The 24,471-nt window shown below is 49.4% G+C and overlaps 1 protein-coding gene across 2 annotated transcripts in view; it reads left to right on the top strand.

Moving 5' to 3' along the window:
* Nucleotides 1-18,983, top strand: part of ACVR2A (activin A receptor type 2A) — a 37,321-nt gene extending 18,338 nt beyond the window's left edge. The window contains exons 2-12 of one of the 2 annotated variants that reach the window (XM_072122205.1): nucleotides 8,687-8,894; nucleotides 9,068-9,177; nucleotides 11,031-11,185; nucleotides 14,181-14,204; nucleotides 15,656-15,799; nucleotides 16,297-16,440; nucleotides 16,627-16,772; nucleotides 16,860-16,974; nucleotides 17,053-17,191; nucleotides 17,418-17,548; nucleotides 18,531-18,983. In XM_072122205.1, the coding sequence (XP_071978306.1) occupies nucleotides 8,687-8,894; nucleotides 9,068-9,177; nucleotides 11,031-11,185; nucleotides 14,181-14,204; nucleotides 15,656-15,799; nucleotides 16,297-16,440; nucleotides 16,627-16,772; nucleotides 16,860-16,974; nucleotides 17,053-17,191; nucleotides 17,418-17,548; nucleotides 18,531-18,725 (1,511 nt within the window). In that variant the 3' untranslated portion in view covers nucleotides 18,726-18,983. The remainder of the gene's footprint in view (nucleotides 1-8,686; nucleotides 8,895-9,067; nucleotides 9,178-11,030; nucleotides 11,186-14,180; nucleotides 14,205-15,655; nucleotides 15,800-16,296; nucleotides 16,441-16,626; nucleotides 16,773-16,859; nucleotides 16,975-17,052; nucleotides 17,192-17,417; nucleotides 17,549-18,530) is intronic. The other variant, XM_072122206.1, reaches the window with a different exon arrangement.
* Nucleotides 18,984-24,471: the final 5,488 nt, after the last annotated feature.

Below are 24,471 nucleotides of genomic sequence, written 5' to 3'. Positions count from 1 at the left end.
GTCGCCCCTCAATATATTTCTGTCTTGTTGAGACGATGCAGAAAAAACACTCTGTCCAGCAATGGAGTCACCTACCCCAACATCCTCCAAACCGCACCACAATTTCATTCAGGTAAAGGGACTTGGGACTCCAGAAGTCATCCCCGGCTCTGACGACATTCCTTCTGGACCTATCTGGACTGTCGTGGGAGCCAGGGTGGGGGTGGGGGGGGGGGTATAATTCTCTTTACTTTTCCCCATAGGGTGTCACATCCCCGTGTCATCATCCTACAGTCCCCATATGTGACGCTCCTGCATGAGAGCGGTAGTGCCGGAGCCTCTCCTGGTGTAGGGTGTCCGTCCTGTCAGCTGGATTATATATAGAGGACATTTTCCCCTCGGTTTACTGTACATGAGTGCAGCTTCCTTCCTGCGCCTGTCTCTATCCCCGGCTCCTTCATGTCTGCCATCAGAGATGGATCGATGCTTCCTATACATAATCGGAGGCCGGCGGAGAGGTAAAGGTGGGACGTATACGAGCAGGAGCCCCTCGGTGTGATGGATGTGACGCGCACATGTTGTTTTCTATACGTGTAGACGTCGGTCTAGACTCCGTGTCTGCATTCTCCGGCCGCTTTGATCCTCGCTCTCCAGCTCGGAGGGTTGCAGATTTGCCTGCTGTTTTAGTGTAACTTTACGCTTTGCTTTGTCTTTTTCTTTTTCTCCCCCCACCCACAGCAGGGCATTTCGGCTTTAATCTTTGTGCTATACAGAGAGGCAAGACTGTCTCCGCAAAGGGCAGGATCCGGGGGGAGGCCTAAATCTACTGGTGCCGCTCACATCTCTAGTATCTTATGGACTGCTCTGTATAGGGAGAGCCATGCAATGAGTAGCGGACCGGCTGGCTGTGTAGAAGGGGTTAATGGTGTACAGCGCGCTCTACACATAGCGCACCCGTGTTTCCCATGTGTCCCGGATTGGCCCACAATCGCTCAGCGCAGGAAAAGCCTCTCAGCGGCTCCAGGGAAGCGTTTAACTACACGACAATGGGATTGACCAAAGCAAAGTGTGAGAATGATGACGCGTAGACGGAGATCGGCCGCTGACATTTGGGTGGGTTCTTGTCATTTTGCAAGCGGCTGACTCGACCAAATTTCTACAATCCCAAACTTAATGCGAGGACTGGTTAAAGGATATCAATAAAACGGCGACCTCTCCTGTGCCAGGGATGGGGTGGCACAGCGGATGTCCCCTGTAGAATAGGGGCTCCCACCCGGCTGACCTGTAGAACGGGTGGGACATGGGACAATGGTTCCAACTGGTGGACTGTGGCAATGAAGACTGACCCCTGAAATACAAGTGCGTAGAGAAGTCACAGCGGGTAACGTATATACAAGAATAAGCAGAGTTTTTCAGCACAATGTGCCCTGTAAAAGCCTTACTTGGGTTATACTCGAGTCTTCTGAAGCTCCGACTCCATCTTCAGGTCCCCGCTGCGTCGCACACAACATGGCGTCAGCCGCTTGCCGACATCGTAGGGTTTGCACAATGTTGTCAGCAATCGGTTGATGTCGTGGTATATGTGACGGCAGCGCAAGAGGACCTGGATTAATAGGCTGGACATAGAGGCTACTGGCTATATACTAGGGGGGGCATGTGCTGGCTGGCTATATACTGGGGGAAATGGGCTGCTGGCTTATATACTAGGGGGGCAGGCACTGGCTATATACTAGGGGGGCATGTGCTGACTGGCTATATACTGGGGGAAATGGGCTGCTGACTATATACTAGGGGGCTGGCTATATGCTAGGGGGCAGGTGCTAACTATATACCACTTGGGTCTTTCTGGCTATATACTGGGGGAAATGGGCTGCTGGCTATATACTAGGGGGCTGGCTATATGCTATGGGGCAGGTGCTAACTATATACCACTTGGGTCTTTCTGGCTATATACTGGGGGAAATGGGCTGCTGGCTATATACTAGGGGGCTGGCTATATGCTATGGGGCAGGTGCTAACTATATACCACTTGGGTCTTTCTGCCTATATACTGGGGAGGCTGTGGCCAATGTATTTCCCACCCTTGGCTTATAGTAACTCTTGTGAAAGGAAATTGGTGACCTAGCAGCTGACCCTTGGGGTTAGTAGGGTTAAGAAGTGGTCTGATCCCTGAAGAAGGGGGCAGGACAGTGGCACGGTGGTTTACTGCTTTACAGAAGGGCTGTAAGGGGGGTAATGAAGTCACAGCAGGTAACTCATAGGAAAGGCGATTGGGGAAGTAGCGGCTCACCCTGTAGAAAGACAGTGACTGTCATAGATGTAACTCCAGTGAATGCGCTGAGCCTCACTTTTGCACCAGTGACTTGTTCTCCTGGGTCCGTCTGTCCTGATTTACAGGTTTCATGGAGGGAGATGCAGGGTGTGATCTCCTCTGCTGGATGGGAGGTGTGGGCTTCCTCCTCTGAACAAAACACGTTTGACTTGTATTTAAATATGGGTTGTATCCGTGGTGTAGTTATAAAAAGAATGTCAGGCACATGCGCTGCCCCTCTACTACACTGATAGTGGCCAAACTTTCCAATTCAACTCCACAATTTCCCCAACTCTATCTCCAACAAAATGATCATGAACTTCCGACTCTGGCCCTGGTTTCCTGGTTCTTGTAGTTCTGACAGGAGAGCGGGCTTTCCTTCTCAGTCCTTTTTTTTCTGATCTGTAACAGAAAAGCTTCACTGCTGAGCATGTACATAAAGTGCAACCGCATTTATCTTGCCTACAAGTGCTGCGCTGATGACAGATTGTGCAGGAGGCCGGGTAGTGGTGAGTGAAGCTGAGAAGTCCTTACTACTACCAGGTCCTCTCCCGCTGCTCCTGGGTATGTCCTGGCCCATACCCCCCAGCCCCCCTCTGTCTCCCGATGCTGGTTGTATGAGCAAGCGTTGCAGCCCTAGGAGCAGGAGAGGACTGAGGGGGAGGTAAGTACTTGTCAGCTGTACACAGAGCAACACATGGCAGAGAGAAGAAGCTGCTGTGTGGTGCAGGGAGCAGAAGAGGAGCCAGGAAAGGAGAGGGGGTACTTGTTTGTAGGGATGCACAAGGCATAGAAGTTTCGATACCTTTTTGGTTTCCAAATTGGCAAAACTCTTCAATACTGGGATATTTTTTTTGAGGTTTGATACTGCACATGATCATTGCTCTATCAATTACAAGCGTAAAATACATGCTGGGTGACTCTGGGAGATCCTGTGCTTTACTTCTCCCTTCATCCTCAGCGTGCGATGCTGATGCGGGCAATGCAACAAAGTAGTTCAGAAATGTAACCCATGGTGCTTAGCCACTCCAAAATGGTACGAGTGAAAGTGCATCTCATCCCGCAAAAAATAAGCCCTCACTTTGCCACATTAACTGAAAAACTAATATTTTATAGCTTTCTAAAAACTCTTACATCTTGGACCAATAAATGTTATGTTATTATGCTAATAGGATACCCCAGCTCCTCTGTGTTTTGGCTTTACAGTCTGTTACACAGTCTTACCCTCCCCCCTGCTCCCTCAGCTCTTGTGCAGTGAGCGCTTCCTGCTATATCCTCAGAGCTGGAGGAGGGGAGAGGGCGAGACAGTGTAACAGCCTGTAAAGCTGGATCACAGAGGGGCTAGGGTGGCGCGTATAAAGCTCATTAGCATAATTTGTAATTATATCACCAAAATGGTTGTCGACGCATTCCTATACGCCAGATCGCTGGCGCGCGGCGTATGTTTCTCCCTTTCTTCCCGGTGCCCTGGTCCTGGCAGTGCCCGCTGTGTCTGTTTCTCCCTCTCCTCCCGGTGCCCTGGTCCTGGCAGTGCCCGCTGTGTCTGTTTCTCCCTCTCCTCCCGGTGCCCTGGTCCTGGCAGTGCCCGCTGTGTCGGTTTCTTCTTCTCCTCCCGGTGCCCTGGTCCTGGCAGTGCCCCCTGTGTCTGTTTCTCCCTCTCCTCCCGGTGCCCTAGTCCTGGCAGTGCCCCCTGTGTCGGTTTCTCCCTCTCCTCCCGGTGCCCTGGTCCTGGCAGTGCCCCCTGTGTCGGTTTCTTCCTCTCCTCCCGGTGCCCTGGTCCTGGCAGTGCCCGCTGTGTCTGTTTCTCCCTCTCCTCCCGGTGCCCTGGTCCTGGCAGTGCCCCCTGTGTCGGTTTCTTCCTCTCCTCCCGGTGCCCTGGTCCTGGCAGTGCCCGCTGTGTCGGTTTCTTCCTCTCCTCCTGGTGCCATGGTCCTGGCAGTGCCCCCTGTGTCTGTTTCTCCCTCTCCTCCCGGTGCCCTGGTCCTGGCAGTGCCCGCTGTGTCGGTTTCTCCCTCTCCTCCCGGTGCCCTGGTCCTGGCAGTGCCCGCTGTCGGTTTCTCCCTCTCCTCCCGGTGCCCTGGTCCTGGCAGTGCCCGCTGTGTCGGTTTCTCCCTCTCCTCCCGGTGCCCTGGTCCTGGCAGTGCCCGCTGTGTCTGTTTCTCCCTCTCCTCCCGGTGCCCTAGTCCTGGCAGTGCCCCCTGTGTCGGTTTCTTCCTCTCCTCCCGGTGCCCTGGTCCTGGCAGTGCCCGCTGTGTCTGTTTCTCCCTCTCCTCCCGGTGCCCTAGTCCTGGCAGTGCCCCCTGTGTCGGTTTCTTCCTCTCCTCCCGGTGCCCTGGTCCTGGCAGTGCCCGCTGTGTCTGTTTCTCCCTCTCCTCACGGTGCCCTAGTCCTGGCAGTGCCCGCTGTGTCTGCTTCTCCCTCTCCTCCCGGTGCCCTGGTCCTGGCAGTGCCCCCTGTGTCGGTTTCTTCTTCTCCTCCCGGTGCCCTGGTCCTGGCAGTGCCCCCTGTGTCTGTTTCTCCCTCTCCTCCCGGTGCCCTGGTCCTGGCAGTGCCCGCTGTGTCGGTTTCTTCCTCTCCTCCCGGTGCCCTGGTCCTGGCAGTGCCCCCTGTGTCTGTTTCTCCCTCTCCTCCCGGTGCCCTGGTCCTGGCAGTGCCCGCTGTGTCTGTTTCTCCCTCCTCCCGGTGCCCTGGTCCTGGCAGTGCCCCCTGTGTCGGTTTCTTCCTCTCCTCCCGGTGCCCTGGTCCTGGCAGTGCCCCCTGTGTCGGTTTCTTCCTCTCCTCCCGGTGCCCTGGTCCTGGCAGTGCCCGCTGTGTCTGCTTCTCCCTCTCCTCTCGGTGCCCTGGTCCTGGCAGTGCCCGCTGTGTCTGTTTCTTCCTCTCCTCCCGGTGCCCTGGTCCTGGCAGTGCCCGCTGTGTCGGTTTCTTCCTCTCCTCCCGGTGCCATGGTCCTGGCAGTGCCCGCTTCTTCCTCTCCTCCCGGTGCCCTGGTCCTGGCAGTGCCCCCTGTGTCTGTTTCTCCCCCTCCTCCCGGTGCCCTGGTCCTGGCAGTGCCCGCTGTGTCGGTTTCTCCCTCTCCTCCCGGTGCCTTGGTCCTGGCAGTGCCCGCTGTGTCTGTTTCTTCCTCTCCTCCCGGTGCCCTGGTCCTGGCAGTGCCCGCTGTTTGCATGCCATGAGAGGAGCTGCCAGTGGTGACATCACGGAGGTGTAGTGTTTGTGCAGGGCGGCCGCTGCACTGATTAGATATCATTTCTGGTCCATTTCCCAGTTTCCCGGCTCGTTCCAGATATTCTAATGAATCTTTATAGTGATGCCGGGCGGATTCCTCCGGATGCCCTCGCCTGAGCCGCGTTATAGTTCATGTACGAGATTTCCACTGCTCCTTCAGCTCTATAGATGTAATGGAGAGCGCCATCCCCGCTATCAGAGCGCCGCATGAGGGGATCCCGTCCTCTCTGGACCTTCTTACACCTTATATATGATATAAAACCTGTAGTAGAGACACAAGGAAGGTGTGAACGCGGCCTTACCGTATGGTGCAGGAAGAGATGTAACGGCCCCTCCACCATATCATTTCTACATTTTCACATACTATATATCATATATATGATAACCCTGCCGCCTTCCCTGTTCTTCTACATTTAGCCACAAGAGGAAGGGAGTAGGACTGCAGTGTCAGACTACATGTAGTCATTTGTTGTCTGTTACTATGGAGACGCATGGTTCTGTGTAGGAGCTGTGGATAGATAAATCGCCAGTCGGTTTTTATACAAGGCGCATTGTGGAGTTAATTGCATGACAGAATAAAAGTAATTGTTCCTTTGGATGGATTAAAGCTAGAACATAATCCCCCAGACCCCTAAATGCCTGGTAAGACCTCACAGTCCTCTATGGTCATGTGTGATATTGGGGATCACTGGGGCCCCCTCCGGTTCTGGGAGCGAGTATCTAGGGTCCCCATTTACCATGTGTACAGTCGCGGTGACTGTCGGGCACTCGTTCTCTGTGTCAGTCCCTTTAGGACTGTCCATCCACGCGGCTCCTGGAGTCTGGCTCCCATCCCCGGCACATTAGACGTCTGCTGATACCTGTAAGCCGCGGTTGATGAGCGCAGGCGTGATGGCGGTCTTGGCACGCTCTCCTCAGTGGCTCCGGGCTGTAGCTGCCTCCTCTTGGCTTTGGCCTCTCTGCTCTGACCCCGGGTGAACCCGGCTGCCGGGGTGTGTGTAATATCTATAGTAAGTGATTGATGAAGCTCCTCGCAGTCGTCCTCTGGCTTTGTAGCGCTGCCAGTGCGCCCGTCCTTATATATTTATAACCCAGGCCGCTGGTGCCAGGGGTGAGGAGCTCGATGGAGGTGTAAGATATGAGCCTGGGGCGACCATCGCCTCTAATAATCTTCTGATGGATTCACACCATGATTGTCTCCTGTATTGTGGAGGGAGGGGGGGGGGAATTAAAGGGAACCTGTCAGCTCCTGGGTCACACATCTAGTAATCTTATATATACTAATGGTGGAGTGTCCTACGTGCCCTGGATACTGAGGATTGTCTGGCTTAATTTCGGTGCACTGTGGGTGTTGCCGTAAGGTCCGGTAGTCTTGGGTTTTTTTCTCTAGAAACTGCACGGCCGTATCCCACAATTCTCTTGGTGACCAATTCTATGGACACATAAATGGCGCCACATCTGCCCGCGGGTTGTAGATGGTATTGCAGTTTTGCTCCATTTCTATAAAGCTGAGTAGCACCCACAGTCTATGGACAGGTGTGCGGCGTTTACGGTAGAGATCGGCCATATTGTACATTTGATGGCGCTATATAAATAATCATTAATATCTTTTACTTGGAAACCCCCTTTAATCAGGGTTGTGTATCAGGGTATCCCCCCTCCCTTGTGTGACCTCTAGCATGTGCAGCGTGACCCTTCCCTAATAGTCATCAGCTGCTCTTTAACCTCTATAGGTCACAGCCAGGCCCCTCCCTGGAATGACAGGAATGCACACGCTTGTTTTTCGGCACGTTACCCGTCTCTACCTCACTATGAATACAGATCATTGCATCCCGCACCACGTGACTCTGCTACACGGCACCTCACAAGGTCAGGGGTCAGGGGTTGTGGATTTGGCTTCTAGTAAGAGGAGGAATAACCGCTTGTGGTCCTGAGACAAATACAGACCACAATGTAATATGATTATCAATATGAAAGGGGGTCCAGCTACCAGCCCCTATTAAAGGTGTAGGGGTCCTGCCCATCCTCGGATCATGGGAGAATAGTCCAACGTTTCCTATTTAAAAATAATAGTATGTTTAGGTGTACGCTGTAGTGTCAGACATTTTATTCATGTCATATCTTTTATATATCTGATCATCGGGGTCCAATTCCTGCAGCTTATTGCACCAGATCAACTTGTATGTGTCCATCAAATGACTAGGGTGCGAGCTGCAGTTACACAGCCCGACCACTACACTGCGGAGGGAGCTGTACCTCCAGTTTTGTTCTTCAGCTGATGGGTGGGAGTCTCCACTATAGGACCCCCAATCATTCTTCCAATGATGCCCATTCCTATGGATAGGCCCCGGGGGGATAGGCCAGTATGTATGGGGCCCGGTCTCTCCCGGGGTCAGGCCGGTATGGATGGGGCCCGGGGGACAGGCCGGTATGGATGGGGCCCGGGGGACAGGCCGGTATGGATGGGGCCCGGGGGTATAGGCCGGTATGGATGGGGCCCGGGGGTATAGGCCGGTATGTATGGGGCCCGGTCGCCTGGGGTCAGGCCGGTATGGATGGCCCGGGGGGATAGGCCGGTATGGATGGCCCGGGGGGATAGGCCGGTATGGATGGGGCCCGGTCTCCCGGGGTCAGGCCGGTATGGATGGGGCCCGGTCTCTCCCGGGGTCAGGCCGGTATGGATGGGCCCCGGGGGATAGGCCGGTATGTATGGGGCCCGGTCTCTCCCGGGGTCAGGCCGCTATGGATGGGGCCCGGTCTCCCGGGGTCAGGCCGCTATGGATGGGGCCCGGTCTCTCCCGGGGTCAGGCCGGTATGGATGGGCCCCGGGGGATAGGCCGGTATGTATGGGGCCCGGTCTCTCCCAGGGTCAGGCCGGTATGGATGGCCCCGGGGGATAGGCCGGTATGTATGGGGCTCGGTCGCCTGGGGTCAGGGCCTCTGCGGATGGGGCCCGCAGTGATGGATAATTCGTGGCAATCCTCAATGAAGGGGAATGTCCCGGATCTCGGGGATCTGCAGCCTCGTCTGTCTCCATAATTGGCCGCATAGGATAATACTCCTGGTACAACCGGTTCGCTCTTTGCATTAAATGGTCATTATATATAATGAGGAGTCCTGGATGTGTGTGACGTGTGGATCTGTGTTAACCCTTTCCCGTCCTCCTGACAGGAGCCATATTGGGGAGGTCGGAGACCCAGGAATGCATCTACTATAACGCCAGCTGGGAGAAGGACAAGACGAATCACAGCGGCATCGAGAAGTGTCTGGGAGACCAGGACAAGCGGAGGCATTGCTTCGCCACGTGGAAGAATAACTCGGGCTCCATAGAGATCCTGAAGCAGGGCTGCTGGCTGGACGACATCAATTGTTATGATAGGTAACTATATGTAGGGTGTAATGTATAGCGGGGGCCTGTGCGCTGTCTAGTGGCCGGTGGTGGGTACTACACGGAGAAGCTGAGTGCTGGGAGGATTGGGATAGATCATTACCCGGAGGCTTAGGAGGTCTCGCATGTCCGTATAGATGACCTCACTCTCTCTCTCCCCGCAGGGTGGACTGTATAGAAAGGAAGGAGAACCCGGACGTGTTTTTCTGCTGCTGTGAGGGCAGCACCTGCAATGAACGTTTTTTCCACTCCCCGGAGATGGAGGTCACTCACCGTAAGTCTAATAAAAAAGGGAAATCTTTCACGTTTTAGAATGTAAAATTAACATTTAGGCGCAACTTGTAATATCTCTGCTTGCTGTCAGTGATTGGACTCGTCCACCACCTGGAAAACTATCCTAATCACGACTGCTGGACGCATGTGAGGGTCTGTAGGAGGCGCCCAGGAGGGGGCTCTGGGCTACTGGACCCAAGATACAAGAATGTATCCGACTCCTGACAGCAAGCAGAGATGTGCCAGAAATGTATTTTTAAAGGGAATCTGTTATGTGAAATAAGTAACTAATAATCCCTTATATTGTCCACTGTTTAATGCCCCTTTTCTGTAGCACGAGGTGGGGGAAGCATTTAGCTTGTTTCCACTTAAAAATTACCGCAGTCACGGTGCCTGGATCTATGAGTAATCTTCTTATATCTCTTATCCGTGGCCTCCTCCCTTCTAATATCAACTTTTAAATAAAGCTGGGGGTGTTACCAAAGGTCCTCCATGCTGTAGCTTCACGGGTTGTTACACTGTAGTAGCACTTGTCTCCTCGCACAGTGTGAGATTACCCCAGACAGAGAGAAGGCGGTAAGTGCTAAGAAAGCAGGGGAAGTGGGAGACAGTGTAACAGCCTTTGAAGCTACAACATAAAGTTGATGTTAGAAGGAAGGAGGCCATGGATAACAAATATAAGAAGATCCCACAGTCCCGGTGTCTGGATCTATGAGTAATGTCCCTGGTTTATCAGGATGGATTCTGATGGTAGATTTCCTTACGGTAGGTGCTGACAGCCTAAGTGGGTGCCGCAGATAAAGCGGGTGCTCTATGTAGCTGAAAACAATCTTCACAGAATCTGATCCGTGTTGAATCAAGCCTAAGCGGGCGAGCCCTGTAGGGGTCACTGGTAACAGCCTTGTGGAGGTGAAAGCTGGACCCGCTTGTGTCTGATGAGATCTGCTCTATGTGTACAGGCGCCTAGAAAGAGGTCGGGCTGTTACACTGCCTTCTCCTGTCTCAGGAAGTCAGGGGGGACCCCTCCAGGTTATAGTCAGGACTTGTAGGATTCATCTGCTCAGTGACAAAAAAAAAAAGTCCTGTTAGAAAATATGAAGTTTAACATTAAAGGGGTTTTCCCATCTGGGCATTTACATTTAATTAAATTCACTTGCCATATGTAAACATTTCTTCAATTGGATGTTAATAAAAAAAATGTTCCTGTGTGAAGATAATTTTCTATAAATGTAGTGATATGGTCCCTTAGAAACCAGATGGCTTCCTCGGATACGACCACGTCACACTCTGGCAGCGGTGGCCAGACATGAGCTATAGAGTCCTGCCGGACCTCCTGGATTCAGCGATCATTACCACAGGACGGCTGTAGGACCTGCAGTATCTCCCGGACATTTCATATACAAAGACTTTTTTTGTTTCTTGGTGCAATCCCTCCAGCTGAGGTGGTCGTATCCAAGGAAGCTATCTCGTTTCTAAGGGACCAAATGACTACATTTATGAGAAATTATCTTCACACAGGAACATTTTTTTTTTTAATAACATCTAATTGAAGAAATGTTTATATATGGCAGATTTATCAAACTGAATATGAGTGCCCAGATGAGAATACTCCTTTAAGGGACCCTCTATCTGTCTCTGCACATGGTCTGCTTTGTCCTTAGAAGTTGGTCAGGAATTGATTAGGGGGGGGGCCGGGGGATGACTTGTGGGGGTCCTCATTGCATCGACCTGATCACGGAGATGCGCTGGTGGATCGGGAGGTCATCGTTGCAGCAGGGGGTCACATACTTTTCATCGAGTGCATTTGGCGTTGTTCTCCGTTGATGTCTCATTCTTTCCGTGTTTTCCCTGCAGCCACCTTGAATCCGCTTCCTCCCAAGCCGCCGCTCTTCAATACTCTGCTTTACTCCCTGGTTCCTATCATGGGATTCGCTGTGATTATTCTCATCTCTTTCTGGATGTATCGTCATCACAAGCTGGCCTACCCTCCGGTGCTGGTGCCCACGCAGGTAGGTGTAGGACCTGTCAGTATACTATAACATTATAACATTGTGTGCATAGGACAGCTCCCCTGGTGGTGAGACCCTTGCGGGAGGACCCACTGCTCATTCATCCACAATTAGCTGCGGGTGCGACCACTTGTACTGGGGGCAATTATTCCATTTTAGCCATTCGTCCATATACTCTTTCCTGCACCTGGTATTGCAGTTGTACATTGTCAGAACCACTTGTGTTGTAAGATCCAGAGCAGAGCTCAATGTGTAGATATCTATAGGCTGCACTCGTACCATAGGCCCAGTAGAGGGCAGTAGTGGCAGAGGGGTTGTCTTCCCCCTCCCATCCCCTGGGCCTGGACTCTCGTAGTAGTGAATGTATCCGCTCAGCGGGAGACAGTCTGTATCAATAGCAGCAGCGTCATCCATCAATAAGAGACTCAGGAACTGCTGACTAGGCCAAACCCAAACCCCTGGAACCGGACAAGGGAGGGGGGACCAAAGGACGGTAATGTGATTGCACATCTCTACTGAATTCACATACAAATCATAGAGGGATATTGTGCCGATACAGGATAAGTAATGTCATATATGTACACAGTGACTGCACCAGCAGCAGAATAGTGAATGCAGCTCTGGAGTATAATACAGGATGTAACTCAGGATCAGTACAGGATAAGTAATGTCATGTATGTACACAGTGACTGCACCAGCAGCAGAATAGTGAATGCAGCTCTGGGGTATAATACAGGATGTAACTCAGGATCAGTACAGGATAAGTAATGTCATGTATGTACACAGTGACTGCACCAGCAGCAGAATAGTGAGTGCAGCTCTGGAGTATAATACAGGATGTAACTCAGGATCAGTACAGGATAAGTAATGTCATGTATGTACACAGTGACTGCACCAGCAGCAGAATAGTGAGTGCAGCTCTGGGGTATAATACAGGATGTAACTCAGGATCAGTACAGGATAAGTAATGTCATGTATGTACACAGTGACTGCACCAGCAGCAGAATAGTGAGTGCAGCTCTGGGGTATAATACAGGATGTAACTCAGGATCAGTACAGGATAAGTAATGTCATGTATGTACACAGTGACTGCACCAGCAGCAGAATAGTGAGTGCAGCTCTGGGGTATAATACAGGATGTAACTCGGGATCAGTACAGGATAAGTAATGTCATGTATGTACACAGTGACTGCACCAGCAGCAGAATAGTGAGTGCAGCTCTGGGGTATAATACAGGATGTAACTCGGGATCAGTACAGGATAAGTAATGTCATGTATGTACACAGTGACTGCACCAGCAGCAGAATAGTGAGTGCAGCTCTGGAGTATAATACAGGATGTAACTCAGGATCAGTACAGGATAAGTAATGTCATGTATGTACACAGTGACTGCACCAGCAGCAGAATAGTGAGTGCAGCTCTGGGGTATAATACAGGATGTAACTCAGGATCAGTACAGGATAAGTAATGTCATGTATGTACACAGTGACTGCACCAGTAGCAGAATAGTGAGTGCAGCTCTGGGGTATAATACAGGATGTAACTCAGGATCAGTACAGGATAAGTAATGTCATGTATGTACACAGTGACTGCACCAGCAGCAGAATAGTGAGTGCAGCTCTGGAGTATAATACAGGATGTAACTCAGGATCAGTACAGGATAAGTAATGTCATGTATGTACACAGTGACTGCACCAGCAGCAGAATAGTGAGTGCAGCTCTGGGGTATAATACAGGATGTAACTCAGGATCAGTACAGGATAAGTAATGTCATGTATGTACACAGTGACTGCACCAGCAGCAGAATAGTGAGTGCAGCTCTGGGGTATAATACAGGATGTAACTCAGGATCAGTACAGGATAAGTAATGTCATGTATGTACACAGTGACTGCACCAGCAGCAGAATAGTGAGTGCAGCTCTGGGGTATAATACAGGATGTAACTCGGGATCAGTACAGGATAAGTAATGTCATGTATGTACACAGTGACTGCACCAGCAGCAGAATAGTGAGTGCAGCTCTGGAGTATAATACAGGATGTAACTCAGGATCAGTACAGGATAAGTAATGTCATGTATGTACACAGTGACTGCACCAGCAGCAGAATAGTGAGTGCAGCTCTGGAGTATAATACAGGATGTAACTCAGGATCAGTACAGGATAAGTAATGTCATGTATGTACACAGTGACTGCACCAGCAGCAGAACAGTGAGTGCAGCTCTGGAGTATAATACAGGATGTAACTCAGGATCAGTACAGGATAAGTAATGTCATGTATGTACACAGTGACTGCACCAGCAGCAGAATAGTGAGTGCAGCTCTGGGGTATAATACAGGATGTAACTCAGGGTCAGTACAGGATAAGTAATGTCATGTATGTACACAGTGACTGGACCAGCAGCAGAATAGTGAGTGCAGCTCTGGGGTATAATACAGGATGTAACTCAGGATCAGTACAGGATAAGTAATGTCATGTATGTACACAGTGACTGCACCAGCAGCAGAATAGTGAGTGCAGCTCTGGGGTATAATACAGGATGTAACTCAGGATCAGTACAGGATAAGTAATGTCATGTATGTACACAGTGACTGCACCAGCAGCAGAATAGTGAGTGCAGCTCTGTGGTATAATACAGGGTGTAACTCAGGATCAGTACAGGATAAGTAATGTACAGATAATTTAGCATGTTTCTGTTTGTAATTTGTGATGCAGACATTTAGTATCTTGTCTTTGAGGTTATGATTTGGAGGTTGTGTGGATAGAATTACTATGATGTGTAGAGGGTCCTGTCCCTCTCGCTGGTGTTGGGCAGCCGCTGCCTGGAGATTCTGTGAGCACGCTGCCCTCCTGTGGAAGAAAACTAAAACTGCGCCCAGGCTTATTCCTATAATACATAGTATTTGGTGGGATTTTTGGGAAGAATCGAATGTAAAATGAGTGCGTGTTACTGAGGTGCAGATAGTAATTCCTTTTGCATATGTTTTTCTTCACAAGCACGCCTTTCACATAATGATAGAGGTAAGAGACCGGTGACCTTCCGTGCTAAAGCATGATAGCAGTTTTTTTTCCTTTAATTTTTTTACACCTCTATATCTATATTTTTATTTAATTCTGTAACACGGGGACGCATCGTCCTGCGCACTTGTTGCTGACGCCACAGGGAGGCTACATGCAGATGTGTAGATATTGACACTGCCTAACCCTGTCTAACATAATGCTTTGCACTATGGCGCTCCCACACAAATAGTTTCTTAGTATATTGTAATGGCTCTCAGAGAGAATTGTAAATTAGGAAGCACCTGGAGACGCCACTAGAGGGAAACGAGGAGTATTTTGCATACATACTCTTGATATTGGTAATGACTCTATGCAGAGAGCTCCCTCTAGTGGTGGTTGCAGTCAGGGTGCTGTATCCTGACCACTAAGTCCCATATCATGAAATTAATCTGCAGGGTATCAAATGTCCTTTCTAAATTCTCTTTTAGTTGAGATGCCACCTATTTACCTATAATAAAAATCTCCCCGAAAGTCTGTGAAATATGACTCGTCTCCCCCCTCATTCTCACGAAAGATGAGTCAAATTTAGTGGTTGCAGGGGAGTGTCACTTCAGACGCCTCTTTCTTCTGTTCTATAGCACCTTGAAGGATAATACTGGAGTCATATTAAAGATTTAAATTTAATTTTTCAGATCCCATGAGGCTTTATGGTTTTGAGAGCTACAGAACGAGACATATAGGCAGTAAAAAAAAAATAGTCTGGAAATGCAACCTCCTGCTTAAGATCCAGTTCCAGACTATGTCTGTAGCTGCCTGCATCTCTGGTTCTGTAGCTCACAGAACTACAATCCTGATGCAACCGAGATCTTATCTTTAATATGACACCAGCAGCACGTTTCTAGGCGCTATAGAACAGAAGGGAGCGGCCTCTGAAGTCACACACTCCCTGCTGCCACTAAACTTGACTCCTCTCATGTGAAAATGAGGTGAGAAGAGTCATATTTGTCTGACTTTGGGGAAGATTTCACATAAGAGGGAATTCTTAAAAAGGGACATTTCATACCCGACCTGAGAGGATGGTAGTCAAATGGGTTAAAACCTGGTGACTGGTTCCCTTTAAGTTTTTTTAAAGGGGATTTCCTGCTGTCCAGACTGATGAATAGAGAACTGATTTTGGGCCGGTAAATAATGGGATCCTTGTTGATCACTAGACCGGGGTCATGTGTTCGCCCTGTACGATTGGCACAAGTTCCATTCAGGAGTGTAGGAAAGCTGGGTGATGTCCGGTCACTGCCGCTAGGTTACATTGGATGTCATGTTATTTTTTTTAATATTATTTTGCATGTCTAGTAAATGGTTAATAAGAGGTGACAATGACTGGCGGCCGGAGGTCCTGCATGTCGCCCGCTGTCTGCTTGCTGAGCCGTCGCCATAACCCGATCCTTTCCTGATTGTCGCTGTGTCTCTTGCAGGACCCGGGGCCTCCCCCGCCCTCCCCGCTGCTGGGCCTGAAGCCTCTGCAGTTGTTGGAGGTGAAGGCTCGAGGGCGCTTCGGGTGCGTGTGGAAAGCGCAATTATTAAACGAACTGGTGGCTGTCAAGATATTCCCCATCCAGGTATGTCCCGGCGTGTCTGCACACGACTCCTCATTCCACGGCTCCTGGTATCTGTACTCCTGACCCTCCGCTGCTCACATTGTCGGGAAGTTGGAGATCAGAAACCCCCAAAAATTTAAGAAAGTTGGAGGCAAAGACCAGGAGTCATGTATGTAATATATATATACATACATACATGCTTACATGCATGCATACATACATACATACATACACACATGCATACATACATACACACATGCATACATACATACACACACACATGCATACATTCAAACAATCCTATATATGTCAGTGAGGGTTTCGGACCATAATGGGCATTGACGTTGCGGTGAAAGATAGAGATGATGCACCGAACCCTGTGGCCACGCCCCCCAGTGCACCAAAATACTAATTTACATAATAAATGAGATTGAAGACGCATGGCTCTGCCTGGGTGCTGTGTACACTAATGCGGAAACGTACAGATAGTGAATGATCCCCGTGTCTCCCCCCATCAGGACAAGCTGTCGTGGCAAAACGAGTACGAGATTTACAGCCTGCCCGGGATGAAGCACGAAAATCTCCTGCACTTCATCGGCGCAGAGAAGCGCGGAACCAACCTGGACACAGATCTGTGGCTTATATCCGCCTTCCACGAAAAGGTAAATGGAGCAGCTGACGCCCACGTCCAGCGCCACCACAGGGGATATGGGGCACTACACATGATGCAGGAGAGGATGAGGCCCCTCCACTTGGGTCTTGGGTAGATGATATATTAGTGATTAATTCCATAAGACTTTCTAGTCCCGGACGCCCCCTGTAAGTAGTTCTGCTCTCCGCCCCCCCAGGGTTCACTCACCGACTTCCTGAAAGCGAACGTGGTGACTTGGAACGAGCTGTACCACATTGCGGAATCGATGGCCCGGGGTCTGGCGTACCTCCATGAGGATATCCCAGGCCTGAAGGATGGCCACAAACCCGCCATCGCCCACAGGTAGGTCCATCCTGATCGTCCTTGTGCGTCTCCTGTCTGTCCTCACAGTCCCGTTATAATCATTGGATCCCATTTCACATCCTGTAGGGACATCAAGAGCAAAAACATCCTCCTGAAAAACAACCTGACGGCCTGTATAGCCGACTTCGGCCTCGCATTGAAGTTTGAAGCGGGGAAATCCGCCGGCGATACTCACGGCCAGGTAAGTGGCTCATGTGTTGGGTGGATGTATATAGGGTCCGACTCCTCGGCTGTCTCTAACCTGCAGCGTTTCCTACAGGTGGGCACTAGGAGGTACATGGCTCCAGAGGTGCTAGAGGGCGCTATAAATTTCCAGAGGGACGCCTTCCTGAGGATAGACATGTACGCCTTCGGCCTGGTGCTGTGGGAGCTGGCGTCGCGGTGCACAGCGTCTGACGGTGAGTTTCTTGATGGTTCTGATATCTCCTCCGGATAGGTGATTGGTCAGACCGTACTCGGAGCCGGAAGCAGGAGGCGCCGTGCGTTGTATAGTGGCGGTGCAGGGGTACTGCAGCTCCTCTCTCCATGGAGTCTTCTGCTCTCTGCACTGCAAACCAATCGCATCCGAATCTCAAGACTGTATAAAACGCTGCACCTACAACATCTTGTACCTCTTGTGCGCAGGTCCTGTGGACGAGTACATGTTACCGTTTGAAGAGGAGGTCGGGCAGCACCCGTCCCTGGAGGACATGCAGGAGGTGGTTGTACATAAAAAGAAAAGGCCCATATTAAGGGAATGTTGGCAGAAACACGCAGTAAGTACGACCCATGATCTTATAAGTGATGCTTTATAATGTACAGTCACACGTGTGCCCTCAGGACCTGCCATAGTACAGTCACACGTGTGCCCTCAGGACCTGCCATAGTGTACAGTCACACGTGTGCCCTCAGGACCTGCCCTAGTGTACAGTCACACGTGTGCCCTCAGGACCTGCCCTAGTGTACAGTCACACGTGTGCCCTCAGGACCTGCCCTAGTGTATAGTCACACGTGTGCCCTCAGGACCTGCCCTAGTGTATAGTCACACGTGTGCCCTCAGGACCTGCCCTAGTGTATAGTCACACGTGTGCCCTCAGGACCTGCCCTAGTGTATAGTCACACGTGTGCCCTCAGGACCTGCCCTAGTGTATAGTCACACGTGTGCCCTCAGGACCTGCCCTAGTGTATAGTCACACGTGTGCCCTCAGGACCTGCCCTAGTGTATAGTCACACGTGTGCCCTCAGGACCTGCCATAGTGTATAGTCACACGTGTGCCCTCAGGACCTGCCATAGTGTACAGTCACGTGTGCCCTCAGGACCTGCCATAGTGTACAGTCACGTGTGCAGTCAGGACCTGCCATAGTGTACAGTCACGTGTGCCCTCAGGACCTGCCATAGTGTACAGTCACGTGTGCCCTCAGGACCTGCCATAGTGTACAGTCACGTGTGCCCTCAGGACCTGCCATAGTGTACAGTCACGTGTGCCCTCAGGACCTGCCATAGTGTACAGTCACGTGTGCCCTCAGGACCTGCCATAGTGTACAGTCACGTGTGCCCTCAGGACCTGCCATAGTGTACAGTCACGTGTGCCCTCAGGACCTGCCATAGTGTACAGTCACGTGTGCCCTCAGGACCTGCCATAGTGTACAGTCACGTGTGCCCTCAGGACCTGCCATAGTATATGGTCACTGGTGGGGCCCCCCGGACGGGCCATGTGTTGGCCCCTTGCTCACCCCTCCGCCCTTCTTTCCCCACAGGGGCTGGCGATGCTCTGCGAGACGATAGAGGAGTGCTGGGATCACGACGCGGAGGCGCGGTTATCGGCGGGCTGCGTGGAGGAGCGGATCATCCAGATGCAGAGACTCACAAATATCATCACCACAGAGGACATTGTCACAGTGGTCACCATGGTGACAAACGTGGACTTCCCCCCCAAGGAATCGAGTCTATGATACTTGCACTTGACCAACGGGACTTAAGCCGGCTGCTATAAGCTACAGAAGGACTCCGCCTTCTCCTGGAGGGGGGTTGGTCTAGGACTCCGCCTTCTCCGGGAGGGCGGGGGGTTGGTCTAGGACTCCGCCTTCTCTGGGAGGGGCTTGGTCTAGGACTCCGCCTTCTCCAGGAGCTCTGTCTATTACTGCATCGGGGGTGGGCGGGGACGCACCAGACTTGTCTCATTCCAGGCGTCCCCACTACGGTTCTACAGAGAGAGGGGGGGAAGTTTCCGAAAAAAAAAAAAATAAATTTAAGGAATGAATGAAATATGAAGAAAACTTGGGACCTCCCTCCGGACGCGTCGCTTCTCTCTGGATACGGATTCTCCGACACCAAGTTTTGTAAATTTTATCAGAAGAGACTGAAAACTTTTTGAGTGAACTACTGCTCTAATATATATATATGTACAAATATATATATCCGTATATACACACATAGCGCTATATGTGTATATATCATACGAATGGGGGGGGATTTTTTTTTTTTGTTTTTTTTTTTTTAATCAAAGCATTTCATTGTCAGATTTACGAGAGAAGAGAAGGGTTATTTTTTTTTTTTTTTTTTTTTTAATCGTTGCATTTTTGCTGTTGCGTTTCTAACCGCCAATACGACTCGGCATCCGTGAATGTTTTCCCTCCCCGTCTGTGCTGCTGTTTTATGTCGAAAACGGGGAGGAGGGGGGTGAAAATAAAAAAGAGAGAATTTTTTTTTTTTTTTAGTGGGACTTTAAAAAGAAAAAAAAAAAAAAGAGGCTTCCAGGCGAACGCTAAAAACCTCCCTCAACAAGCGATACCTCAGTTCCACAGATTCTCTGCGAAAAAAAGACAAAAATAACCCCCCTAAATTATAATATTTGCAAAAAAAAAAGAAAAAAAAGGCGTAAAAATAGACGAGAAAACACTAAGCAATTTTAATAATAAATTGAACCATTTTTTAATGTAATAATCTATATGTATATCACAATTTCCATGTGTTATTTAAGGGTAAGGAGGCGGGGCATCGTGTTTTAGCCTTCAGTCGCCGCCCACTTGTCCGTCTCGTTATTTTTCCCGCATGGGCTCTTGGATTAAATACACGTCGTCGTCAGTGGAAGGGTTAATGTTTGCCCATTTCTTTTAAAGGGGTTTTTGCAGTGTCCCCTGGTCCAGAAGTTGGAAAACTTGGATACTTTCTTCCAAAAAAAATAGCGCCGCCCCCTGACCCTGATCTGTTCCGGTATTGCAGCTGTATGGAGATGGATGGAGCTTAGTTGCAGTACCACGCACTATCCATGGTCAGGTGTGGCGCTGTTTTTGGAAGAAAGCATCCATGTTTTTCAACCCCTTTAAAGGGGTTATGCCGCAATGGACAGGTTAAAGGATGTGGCAGCAATGTGGCCAATAATGCCTACACCCATGACTTGTGCTCTATTCAGTTGTATTAAGCACCGCGCTCCCGAAAATGTGAATGGAGTGCAGGTTAAGAATTCCCATTTGTGCTTCATGGAGCTTCGAGGGGTCCCCTGATTTGGTCCCCATATCCTTGTCCTTTATGTGTATAAGGGTAAGCGTCTGTCATGACACAATCCCTTTAATGCTCCACCCACTTCTTTTAAGCACCGCGCCCCTGTAGAAGTGAACATGGAGCACCTATGGTGGGTCATCGGGTCCATTTACCTTCTAGAGTCCTTATAAGCTTGTCCCCTATGTGGTTAAGAGGGGTAACTACCCAACCCCTTTAATAGCGCAGTAGCGAGCGTGCATAGTGGGCGTGCACGGCCTCTATCCAGCACCGCGCTCCCGTAGAAGTGACTGGAAGGTTGGTCCCTCGTGAACATTGGTATAATCACTGCGACGACCCCTTTAAGTGTTTATAATCCATCCTCCCGCCCCTTTAAGATGGTAACTCCTTACCTGCCGATGTATTCTATAGGTTTGCTGTGTCTGAGGAATTATTGTGCAGTTTTTTTATTTTACTTTTTTTTTTAATGTGTTCTAACACTGGAACTCGCGTTCTCTCCTCCGCAAATTCTCTCTTTTATTTATGTTGTTCGTCTGTTCCCGGAGCGGCCGGCGCCCGCGTGTCCGTTCCACCGGAATCTCCTCAGGAAAAAATCTTCACGACCCGGAATTCCTCACTTTGGGTGTTTTTTTTTTTTCTGTTTTTTTTTTTAATTTTCTGAAATTGCAATCACGCAGTGCCATGGCGCGGGACCTGCCGCCGCCCGCCCGGGGCTCTGATTGTTACCACGCAGATTTCTCAGAATTCTATATATAATAATAATAAATATATATGTGAGAATATACAAGAAACAAAAATCAGGGAAAATTGGTGAAATGTAGAAAACAAAACAAAAAAAAAAACTACATTATGCAAAACTCCGGTTTCCAGGTTTAACCAATCCGGACGGACGTAGGGAGATGTGATATATACTGGCGGATGGGGGGGGGTGATCGCTTAGACATCAGGCGCCAAAGTCTGGGTCAGGGGGGAGGGGTTAAAGGGAATGTGGCTGTGTGGAAAATGCCCTTTAAATTTGGGTTAATTGCCGACACTTTAGTATAGTGATCAGACGGATGAGCAGCGCCGCCGCCATCCGGAGGTTGTGTTTGGTGTTGCAGCTTGGTTCCATTCCTTTCAATAGAGCTGAGCTGCAATACTCTACACGACCTCTACAGGGCGCTGTTTGAATGAGAAAGCAGCCAATCCTGCGCTTTTCTAATGTAGTAAAACTACAACTCCCAGCATGCCCCCTTCTAATCTCCTTAACCAATCAGTAAGGATCTGAGTGATCATGTGACATCACAGGCGATGTGCCCGTTCATTTGTCGGCTGTTCCCTTCTCATTCAGACGGGGGGCAGGACTACGAATCGGATTAATTTATTCGGATCTGATGGGAAACCTCAAATTTTTGACAAACTGGGGAAAGATTGAAGCCAAAGTGTGGAGAGAAGTCAGTGAGAGGCGGTGGAGGAAGTGTCCTGCCTAAAATACCCAAATTTAAAGGGGTCCTTCCGGGGGGGGAGGGGGGGCTGGTGCCTTTGATGTCTGCAGCGATGTCATGTTATGCAAGGTCTTTCAGTAGGAGGGTCCCCCGGACCCCCCACAACGGCTGCGGTGCCGGATGCGTTGTGATTGGTTTGTGCTCGGCCAAAGTCTACGTTGTGTTTCCTTCTCTCGGCCTCCGTGTTATCAAGTGTTACGTGCGGTTTATTATTATGCAGGAAATGTTTTAAGTTTTTTTTTTTTTTTTAATTAACACTATAAGTGCTGCGCTCCAGGCTGCTGGCGACCATATGGGACCGATCCAGGCTGCACAAGCCCCTCCCCTTATGTGAAGGTGATTGGTTGTTACAAAAATAATTTGTATCGAATGGGATGAACTTTATGGTTGTGTCTTAAAGGTGATGAGAAGACCCCTCTCCGCTGTGTAGGTGGTCATGGGGTGGGGTTTTCAGCTATGGTGACCATCTAAAGGCCTGTCCACACCAAGGGGGGGTTGGGGAGGGGGTGTTGGAATGTTTTACAAGGGTTGTGTTTTTTTTATTTAATCCTAAAACTGGGATAAGATGTAAAAAGTTTGGAATCTGGTTGTATTTTTTGAGATGAAAGACTCTTCTTGCGATCGTGCGATGGCGCCGCTCTTGCCTTTGCGTTGTGTCCTGGTATTGGAACTGAGCTGTAGTACCGGGCACTGCCTGTGAATGTCCTGTTTGTCATTGCCTGAAACGGTTGATGACTTTATTGGTTTCTAATATGAATGACAATCCCTTTAAGGAAAAGGTGGTCATTTTTTTTTAACAAAACGGCGCCACCCTCGCTTTTGGGTTGAGTCCTGGTATTGCAACAGAGATACTTTGTGTGAGATAACCCCTAAGGGCAGCCAATATACATAAGCTCAGATACTGGGTTGGAGAGGGCGGCGCCCTTGTGGTGTTGTCCTGGTTCTCAATGTAAATGACAATCCCTTTAAGAAAGGCGGCCATTTTGAATCCATACTTCTCTGCGATTGGGAATATTTGTTCTTGTCATTACAGCTCGTTATGGTTGATAACTTCATGCATTGGTTTTTAGCAAAAAAGACAACCCCTTTAAGGAAAAGGTGGCCATTTTGTACAAAACAGCGCCACAGTATTGCAGTGGTCCAAGAAGTTAAATGTTCTTGTACTAAGATATTGGTCTAGAGGTTGTTGTCGCAATCTTGATTCCCAATGACAATCCCTTTAAGGAAAAGGCGGCCATTTTGAACAAGTGCTAATTTTTAGATTGAGAATGTTTTGTTTGGTTTCTTTTTAGAAACAGTTGACGAGTTTATGAATTGGTGCGGAAGTATAAATGACAATCCCTTTAAGGAAAAGGCGGCCATTTTGAATCAGATTTTTTTTTTTTTTATGATTTCTCTTAGGTCTGTGCAGCCTGAACCGGTTGGTGACTTTATGTATCGTCATCTCGTTTCCCGTAACAAATCGGGGGCGGGTTCATTTTCTGGCTCCTCCCCTCCCGCAGCCTGGACTCTCCAATCCCGGAGCAGCGATTTTACATTTCATCCTCCCGATGCCTTGAGACACGTACTGAATGTAACGGACGGTCTCTACGACAACCGATACTCGATCCTATCAACTGCCAATTTTTTTTTATTTTATTTTTTTTTTTCCTGAATTTTTTTTTCTGTGCAAAATTTGAATTTTTTTTTCCTCCCGACTTATTGACGATTTCCTGTCCGTTTCTAGGAATTTTTCTTACTGGGTGCATGTGGTATATAATATGCAGAGTTATTTATGGTTTTGTCGCCAGGGAAAGCGTCAACCCGGCGGCGAATCCTTTACCTCAGATAATTCAACCAGCAACTATGTTCTTATGCAGCGTCTCATCCGTTACCTCCGATCTCCTGGTGAAGCTCCGCCCACCGCCGGTCGCTGAACTACTGGTTCTTTAGAATTGCAATTTTTCATATATTATATATATAAATATATATATTTTTTTGGTTTTTTTTTTTCCTTTCCATTTTTTTTTTTGGTTTTTTGTTTTTTTTTGCGACGAAACGCCCTGGTAAAAAAGTGATTGTTAAATATTGTACAAATAAAAAAAACCATGTATGCTATCCCCACCAAAAAAGACAAGAAAACTAATAAAAACGAAAATATGACACTTAACTGTGAGCTGCTGTTAATTTTCGTTTGCAGTTATTTTTCCGGAAACTTAAAGGACCAGGATGCAAGACTGTATGCAAATAAGCCGGAGGGGCTTCAGCCTCATTTGCATACAGTTTTTCATCCTGGTCGTAGATGTCTTTTAACATCAGAATCCATCCTGATAAACCAGGGACATTACTCATAGATCCAGGGACCGGGACTTTGGTATCTTCTTATTTGTGTTATCCATGGCCTCCTGCCTTCAAGAATCAACTTTTAAAATTTTGATAATGAGCCCAAAGGGCTCCTGTGGGTGTTACCAGAGCTCCTCTGTGCTGCAGCTTCACAGGCTGTTACACTTTGTAGGTGAAACTTGCCCCGTGGACACAGAGATTAGGACCAGACTGGGCTGGCTTGATAGCGGATGGGCCATAGGTTTCACGGGACCCTCTGTCCTAGCGTGGGCCTCATTCACACCTGTCCGCGGTGGCATGGTGACGAAACAAGAGGTGGGGGCTGCGTGACAATGAAGGCCCTCAGGCATTTCCTGTGTGGGGGTCACAATTTCCCGGCATATTGTATGAGTGA

This window comes from Engystomops pustulosus, chromosome 8 (assembly GCF_040894005.1).
Source record: "Engystomops pustulosus chromosome 8, aEngPut4.maternal, whole genome shotgun sequence".
NCBI lineage: Eukaryota > Metazoa > Chordata > Amphibia > Anura > Leptodactylidae > Engystomops > Engystomops pustulosus.
This window is presented reverse-complemented; position numbering and strand designations above follow the sequence as displayed.